Source organism: Chrysochloris asiatica, unplaced genomic scaffold (assembly GCF_000296735.1).
Source record: "Chrysochloris asiatica unplaced genomic scaffold, ChrAsi1.0 scaffold00013, whole genome shotgun sequence".
Taxonomy (NCBI): Eukaryota; Metazoa; Chordata; class Mammalia; order Afrosoricida; family Chrysochloridae; genus Chrysochloris; species Chrysochloris asiatica.
The window spans coordinates 10,532,732-10,541,661 of NW_006408531.1; the positions used below are offsets into that span (position 1 = coordinate 10,532,732).

Consider the following 8,930-nt stretch of genomic DNA (forward strand, 5'->3'; position numbering starts at 1 on the left):
AAAATGATTATAAAATGTATCAAAACACTATACAATGGAGTTGAGAAAAATATGGACGAAGTCAGGAAAGCACTATAGGAACAATCAAATAAGATAGATACAGCATTGGGAACAATTCAAAACCTACAGAAAGAGGTCCAAACGATTAATAATAGAATATCAGAAATGGACAATACACTGAAAGGGCAAAGGAGTAGAATAGAAGAGTTAGAAGCCAGTGAGCTAGAAGATAAATCTCTCAACACCACTAAGATAGAAAAGCAAGTACAAAAAAGGATTAAAAAATCTTAAGAAGACCTAAGATTCATGAGTATGCAGGGAAAGACAGTCCCCACTGCATAGTTGTCATCTCGTCTAGATGGGTCTGTTGAAAAGAGATGGGGATAAGATTTGTATGATTCAGTAGTGAATAATTGTTATCATGACTCAATTAGTCTCAATTAGACTGTCACAATTGTAAAGGTAGCTGAGCTGCTAAACTAAAGGTCAGTAGTTCAAATCTACCAGCCGCTTCACATGAGAAAGATGAGGCTTTCTTCTCCCATAAAGATTTACAGCCTTGGAAACCCTATAAAGGGTAGCTATGAGTCAAAACTGACTCCACAGCACATACCCACCACTACCACCACTAGCAAAAAAGACAGTGAGAACAAGAGAAATTGAAGATAAAATTCTTTTGTGTCTCTCACAATTGTACAGAAGAACAATGGGTAAGCACACTCAACCACAAAGCCAACATCTGACTGAAAGCTGACTCGGTTACAGTACATTTGCTTTTGTTAAGAAACCCCATATACATTCATTTAAGTCAGATGAAGTAGTTGAACAAGATCATTTTTCTTATTTAGTGCCGTCAAGTTGGTTATAACTCACAGTGATCAGTATAGGATTTCTAAGGCATGGATGGTGGGTCTGGACTGCCAAAGCATGTGGGTATCCTCCTCCTGACACTCATAAATCCACACAGAACAGTGTTCCCCAAATGGGCAATTTTGCCAACAAATTCGTTGCCAACAAAATATCTGGAGATATTTTGGGATGTCATAATCAGGATTATTACTGGCATCTAGTGGGTAAGGTCCAGGGATACTACTTCAACAGCCTACAAAGCACAGCACAGCCACCTCTGGCCCACCCAAAATGCCTGGAGCTGAGACTGAGAAACCCTGTCATACGGTTTCATCTGTAAAATATAAAGTCTATACCATAACGGTAATCCAATAACAATATATAAATTTCAGGAGAGGACAACAGATTGTTGAAAATCCACATATAACCAAGAGTAATTTCACTCCTACCTAATGATTATGGTGCAAAATGAAAGGGTTTCATCTATCTTATGAACACAAATTCAGGATGAGAAATATATAATAAATGTCATTGATTTTCCAATGGAACTTCAAGCAGGGTATCAATTTCAAGCAATATTTATTATAATCTGGGTCTAGTTCTTCACAATGCTAATTCCCAATAAAAAGTAGTAATTGTCCACGAGTATGAAGATACCAGAGTCCTAGGGTGGTGTTGTAGGATAAGCACTGGACTATTAACCGCAAGTCAGCGGTTCAAACGCCACTTCTCAGAAACCCTATACAGGTTCACAGTGAGTCAGAACCGACTCAATGGCACTTAACAACAATGAAGATATTGTGTCACATATGAATGTCTCTGGTTTAATCTGGCAGGGATTTATAGTGCTCATTTCAGCATAGTACGAGGGAGAGAGGACAGGAGTAGGATAAGATGTAAACTGAACTAAAGAAGTATGGCATTCTTATTTATCTAGTCAAAACGAACAACCACTTTTTCAAGACAGGGAAACTGAGACACAAGTCAGGGCTCACGTGATGTATGTAACTATTTCATCAGACTCAGCAAGGCACCAGGTATATCTGGTGCCAGAACTATCCAAGTTTCCCTAGGGCTTTTCCTTTTGGTTGGCCAGCATGCTCATGATTAACACCTAACATATGCACCATTCAGTCATTAAGAGGACTGAGTTCAGCAGAAGAAATGGCTCAGGACAAAAGACTGCTACTGGAATGTGGTCACACTGATTGTCAGTCTAAAATGGATGCTCCTAAGAGTTCTCCTGGTGTGGCACTGTAGGTTAATGTGCAGGACTGCAAAGTCGGTTTGAACTGCAACATCAGTGGTTCAAGCTCACCAGCTGCTGCTCAGAAACCCTATACAGACTCTCTGAGTTAGAACTACTTGTGTCACTTAACAACAACAACAAAAAGGAGTCCTAGTTAACACTATAGGATACTAACTAGATTAAGGATACTAAGCACTGGACTACTGACTGAAAGTTTGGTGGTTCAAATTCTCCAACCACTCCTTGGAAACCCTGTACAGGGTCTTTATGAATTGAAACTGACTAGATGGAATTTCACAACAACAATGAGAATCTGCTGGCTCCCCTGTTTCCTAGTGGTTGATCCCCAACTCCCAACAACACTATGATTGCAACTTACAACAAAACAAAACACTGCACCGTCCTCAGAATTGTTACATTTGAGCCCATTGCTGCTGCCACTGTGTCAATCCATCTCATTGGGGGTCTTACTCTTTTTCATGATGTTCAGCTAGCCCCTCCTGATAACATGTCTATAAAGTATGAGAGATGAAGTGTTACCATCCTAGCTTCTAAGGAGAATTCTGGCTGCACTTCTTCCAACACAGACTTGTTTGTTCTTCAAGCAGTCTATGGTACTTTTAATATTCTTCTCCAACATCATAATTCAAGTGTATCAATCCTTCTTTGATCTTCCTTATTCGTTGCCCAACTTTCTCATGTATATGAGATCATTGACAATACCATGGCATGGGGCAGGCGCTCCTTAGTCCTCAAACTGATATCTTTGCTAGAATCCCATTACTAGATCCCCATAGAAAAGTTTGTCAGACATAGCAAGTGAAAAAAAAATACACAACACCAAGCTACGTTTGCATTACAAATAAACAAGACAAATCTTTTTTTAGAAAAGTATAACCAGGCAATGTTTTGGAAATTCTTACCAACATTTTTTAAAGAACAAGAGCACCACCATCAAGTGAATTCTGAGTCCTCACAACCCCAGGTGTTACAGAGTAGAACTGCACCATAGAATTTTCTAGACTGTAATCTTTACAGAAGCATGCCAGAGTCATTGTGTATGTCTGAACCATCGACTTTTAGTAAACAGCTAAGTGCAAACCACTTGCGCCACCCTGGGACTGTCTAAAGGAAATTATTCCCTTTGAATCTGAAATCCAAATTTAGTTCATTGTCTAGTATTTTCATGACAAGTTGACCCCAGAATTGTATTATCCCTAGATGGAAAGTACATGGTAAACTGGTTCCATCTGATATGCCATTCTTGATACCTAAATTACGGCTGTTGGGTGAATGTGAGGAGAAATCTGAAGCCCCCACCTGGGTTGGGGCCAAAACAGTGTCCTGATTTATTCTCAATAATCACAGGAGGGTGGGGATGGGTGCACAGCAGGACATATTGCAGATATTTGCCCTTCGTGCCATTAGCTGTTTGTGAAGACTCGGTTAGAACCTGTGCAGGCTTACTTAGTCATAGGACGCTTTCTATTCTTTCATCGCACAGTACACCCTGAAGTCCAAAATTACAAGAAAGAGGATTTCATCTTCTGTTTACCAGGAGACTTCTTTTCTCTTGCCTGTTTTAAAAAATAATTGCTATAAGTTTGTTTTTCAAAAGAACTGTGGGAACAAAATGTGATCTAAGCAGTCAAGTTGTTGCTGGTTCCCTCACTGCCAAGGTATCTTCCTGAGTTCTGGCGGTTTACAGATTCTGAGAAATGCCTTTCTATACTACCTGACATCATTAGATAGAGTGAAGAAAAATAAAACTATCTCTAGATCTTCAAAAAGAATATCAAAGTAAGAAGCAAAAAATGAAAATGGCAATAGTAACAATAAAGAAAACAACAATAAATATTATGCTCTAAAAGCGGCAAGTACCACAAAGGTGACACTTACGAGGTTCATTTACTTCTAGAGGAACAGTGATGATAGCAAAATAATAGAGTAATCTTTTGGTCTTTTCTTGTCTGCTCCTTTCTATCAACTCTAAAAGTCTCTGCCCTTTTCTCTCATGTTCACACCCCATGACTAGCTAGAGGAACATCGTACTGAGCAAAAGAAGTTAAAGCTCCTACAAAAGAAACAGGTGCAAGTCCAAAAAGAAAAGGACCAGTTGCAAAGTGAGCACAGCAGAGCTATCCTTGCTCGCAGCAAATTGGAGAGTCTGTGCCGGGAGCTGCAGAGACACAACAAGACTCTGAAGGTAGGTGTCACATCGCAAATAACACACTCTTGTGCGTACTGCATAGATGCAAGCCTTTGCCACTCCTGCAAAGTGTGAACTTGAGAATCAGAGAGGTGTGGGGTTAAATACTAGTCTTGCTACTTGCTCACTTGTGGCCCTCAATAAACTATTTTCCCTTCCTGAATCTGTGTCCTCCTGCATGAAAAGGGGATTCTAATGACTCCACTGTGTGGATGGGGGAAAATTAAAGGAGGTCACATAAGTGCCCACAGATACTTTACACAGTGCAGCTCTTAATAAAATGTGTGCCCTTCCTCTTACCTTTATTTCATGCTGAATGCTTTTGTGTTTGGATCTTTTAAGATTGTTCTATTTTTCAGAATACAAATTTGTGCAGATTGAACATTTTTTGTGTCTATCAGGAAGTCTGCATGTCATGAGATGACTTGACACAAAGTAAATTGACATAATAAAGTGAGATTGAGAGACAAAATGTCAATAGTCATCTGTAAAAAAAAAAGAAGCTACTTGAAAAAACACTGAAGCTCTTCAGACTTAATTATTGTATCTTCAAATAATAGACTGATCACTTCATTCAGATTGCATGGGTTTCATTAATTACAGCGTAAGCCTGTGGCAGTATGGTTAATTTGATTACACACAGACACTATCTCTGTTCAATGAAGTAAGATGCAAGGTTCTCCAAGATAATACTGTATGAGTCTACAGTCCCCCTTCCAAGTAAAGAGCCTGGAGCTTTTGACAAACAATAATTAATTAGACACCAACATTCCTATGAAGTGTTTAATAGGAGAAACATTAAACTTGTGTTTAATAGGAGAAACATTGAAATAATTGCAGGCTTTGTACAAGGAGTTAGGAAGGAAAATAGGATGACAGCTTCTCATTTTCCAAATTGCTTCTAATATTTGGGAAATGGGAAGCCAGTGTGATGAATTGTAATGCACCAATGACAAGTTTTAGGAGACAGGCTTCTAGTACCTCTTTAATGATTGCACCAAGAGCAATGAGGAAACCCAGATTACATGGAGGATCTGGGGAGGAGAGCATCATCTTTAATTAAAGCAACGTATTTAAGTGATCAAATTCTGAGTTTACATAAGTCTCCTGGGAAGCTTTCAGTAATGTTGTATAGTGGTGGTGATAGTGGTTATGTGCTGTCGAACCAGTTCTGACTCAAAGCAACCCTGTGTAGGGTTTTCAAGGCAGTAAATCTTTATGGGAGCATAAAGCCTTATCTTTCTCCTATGAAGTTGGTAGACTCAAACTGCTGACCTTGAGGTTAGCAGCACAATGTATAACCCACTACACAACCAAGGTTCTTTATGTTGTATAGTACGGAGATGAAAAAGATATAGTGGCAAGATTGAATTTCAAACCAACGAAAAGATTAGTAACATTGCTTGTGAACAATGAAATGGAACACTTAAAGATAGATACCCTAGGCATTGTTGTTGCTGTTGTTAAGTACTGTCGAGTTGATTCCAACCCATAGCAACCCTGTATAGGGTTTCCATGGAGCAGCTGGTGAGCTTGAACCACCAATCTTGCAGTACAAACAACTTTGTAGTCTGACACATTAGCCCACAGCGCCACACCAGGACTCCACTCTAGGCATTAGTGAGCCAAAATAGATGGGTATGGGCATTATGAATCAGACAATCATACAGTTTACTATGAAAAGAATGACTAATTGAAGAGGAATAGCATCTCATTTATTGATAAAACGAACATTTCAAGATCTATTCTGAAGTAAAACACTGTGAGTTATAATATATTATCAAGATCTATTCTGAAGTAAAACACTGTGAGTTATAATATATTATCAATACATCTACAAGACAGACCAGTTAACCTGAAAGTTATTCAAATTTACTCACCAAACACAAATGTCAAATATCAAGAAATTAAAGATGTTTACCAACTTCTGCAGTCTGAAGTTGATCAAGCATGCAACCAAGAATTGTTGGCAATTATTTATGATTGGAATGCAAAAGTTGGAAACAAAGAAGGATTGGTAATTCTAAAATATGGCCTTGGTGATTGAAACAACACTGGAGATTATATGACAGAATTCTGCAAAAACAATGGTTTATTCATTGAAAATATCTTTTTAAGAAATGTAAAAGTCAACTAAACATATGTATATACCATGTGAGTAAAGTTTACTAAAGATAATACAAAAACGGCTACAACCATACATTGACAGAGAACTTCCAGAGGTTCAAGCCAGATTCAGAAGAAGACATAAAACAAGGGATACCACTGATGATATTAGATGGATCTTGGCTGAAAGCAGAGAATACCAGAAAGATGTTTACCTGTGCTTTATTGACTATGCAAAGGCTTTCAATTGTGTGGATCATGACACGCTTTGGACAATATTGCAAAGAATATTACAGAACACTTAACTGTGCTCATGAGGAACCTGTACATAGACTAAGAGTCAGTTGTTCAAACAGAGCAAGGGAACACTGAATGGTTTTAAATTAGGAAACGTGTGCACCAGGATTATTTTCTTTCACCACATTTATTCAATCTGTATACTGAGCACATAATCCAAGAAACTGGATTACATGAAGAAAACCGTGGCATCAGGATTAGAGAAAGATTAATTAACAACCTGTGATATGCAGATGGTACAACCTTACTTGCTGAAAGCAAAGAGGACTGAAAATACTTACTGATGAAGATCAAAGCCTTTGGTATAAATTGCATCTCAGTGTAAAAAAAAAAAAAACAAAAATCCTCACCACTGGACCAATAAGCAACATTCATATAAATGTAGAAAAGTTTGAAGTTGTCAAAGACTTCATTTTACTTGAATTACCCATGAACACTCATGGAAGCAGCAGTCAATAAATCAAAGAATGTATTGCAATAGGCAAATCTGCTACACAAGACCTCTTTAAAGTGTTGAAGAGCAAAGATGTCAGTTTGAGGACTGAGCACCTGACAGAAACCATGATATTTTTAATAACCTCATAAGCATGTGAAAGTTGGACAGTGAATAAGGAATACAGTAGAAGAACTGATGCATTTGAGTTATGGTGTTGGAGGAGAATATTGAAAGTACTATGGACTGCTAAAAGAACAGTGTTGGAAGAAGTACAGCCGCAGTGCTCCTTGGAAGCCAGGATGATAAGACCTCGTCTATCGTATTTCGGACATATTGTCAGGCCCTAGCGAAGATAGAGTTGAGGATAGGAGAAAAAGAGGAAGACCTCCAGTGAGAGGGATTGGCACAGTGGCAGCAGCAGTGGGGTCAGGCATAGCAATGATTGTGAGGTTAGTGTGGGACCGGGCAGTGTTTTGTTCTGTTGTGCACAGGGTCGGTATGAGTCAGCACCTACTCAATGGCACCTAGCAACAACAACAATAATACACATGAATCTCACCAGATGGAACACAGAATAATCAAATTGACTACGTCTGTGAAAGGAGGCTGAAGAAGCTTAATATCATCAGTCAGAACAAGGCCAAGGGCTGACTGCAGAACAGAACATCATTGCTCATAAGCAAATTCAGGCTGAAGCGGAAGAAAATTAAAGCAAGTCCATAGGAGCCAAAATATAACTTCGAGTGGTGGTGATGATTATGTGCCGTTGAGTTAGTTCCAACTCATAGTGACCCTGATGGGTGTCCAAGGCTGTAAAAATTTATGGGAGTAGAAAGTTTCCTCTTTCTCCCACATGACCTTGAGTATATCCCACCTAATTTAGAGATCATGTCTAGAATAAATTCCATACACTGAATATTAATGACTGACTGCTTGCTGAGCTTCTTCTATCAGTAAATGTATATCTTTCACTATATTTGGAGTCATTCAAGCCATTATAGCTTCATATATCTTTTCTGTCCCATTCTATTTCCATCTAAGATTTTGACTTCATGAGCATTGTTGTTGTTAAGTACCATCAATTCACTTCCAACACATAGTGACCTTGTATAGGGTTTCTGAGGAGCAGCTGGTGGATTTGAACCACTAACCTTGAGGTTAACAATCCAGAGCTTATTCTACAGTGCCACACCTGGGCTCCTTATGAGTATTCGACTGTTAAAACACTGTCCCAAGGTCTCTGAGTCTTCCTTCATATTATTTTCCAATCTTTTCTTTTCTTTTAATATAGAATAATTTCTATTGATATATTTTCACATTCACTTACCTTTCTGTCATTGCATTCTGCTTTAAGCACATCCAGTGGTTTTTTGTTTGTTTTGTTTTTTTGTTTTAATTTTAGGTACTATAATATTCAGTCCTTAATTGTGCTCATGAGGAATCTGCACAAGCACCAAGAGGCGGTTGTTCGAATAGAACATGGCAACACTGAATGGTTTAAAATGAAGAAAGATGTATTCACCATACTTGTTCAACCTGTATGCTGAGCAAATAATCTGAGAAGCTGGTTTATATGAAGAAAAACGTGGCAGGATTAGAGGAAGACACATTAACAACCTGCGATATGCAGATGATACAACCTTCACTAGCTTGACAGTGAACAGGACTTAAAATATTTACTGATGAAGATCAAAGAGCACAGCCTTCGGTATGGATTGCATCTCAATGTAAAGAAAACAAAAATCTTCACCACTGGACCAATAAACAACATTCTTATCAATGGA

General features: G+C 38.4%; 1 protein-coding gene across 1 annotated transcript in view; it reads left to right on the forward strand.

The window, feature by feature from the left end:
- Nucleotides 1–8,930, forward strand: part of TXLNB (taxilin beta) — a 62,828-nt gene that overhangs the window by 21,457 nt on the left and 32,441 nt on the right. The window contains exon 3 of the mRNA XM_006834618.1: nt 4,134–4,304. Coding sequence (XP_006834681.1) covers nt 4,134–4,304 — 171 coding nt within the window. The remainder of the gene's footprint in view (nt 1–4,133; nt 4,305–8,930) is intronic.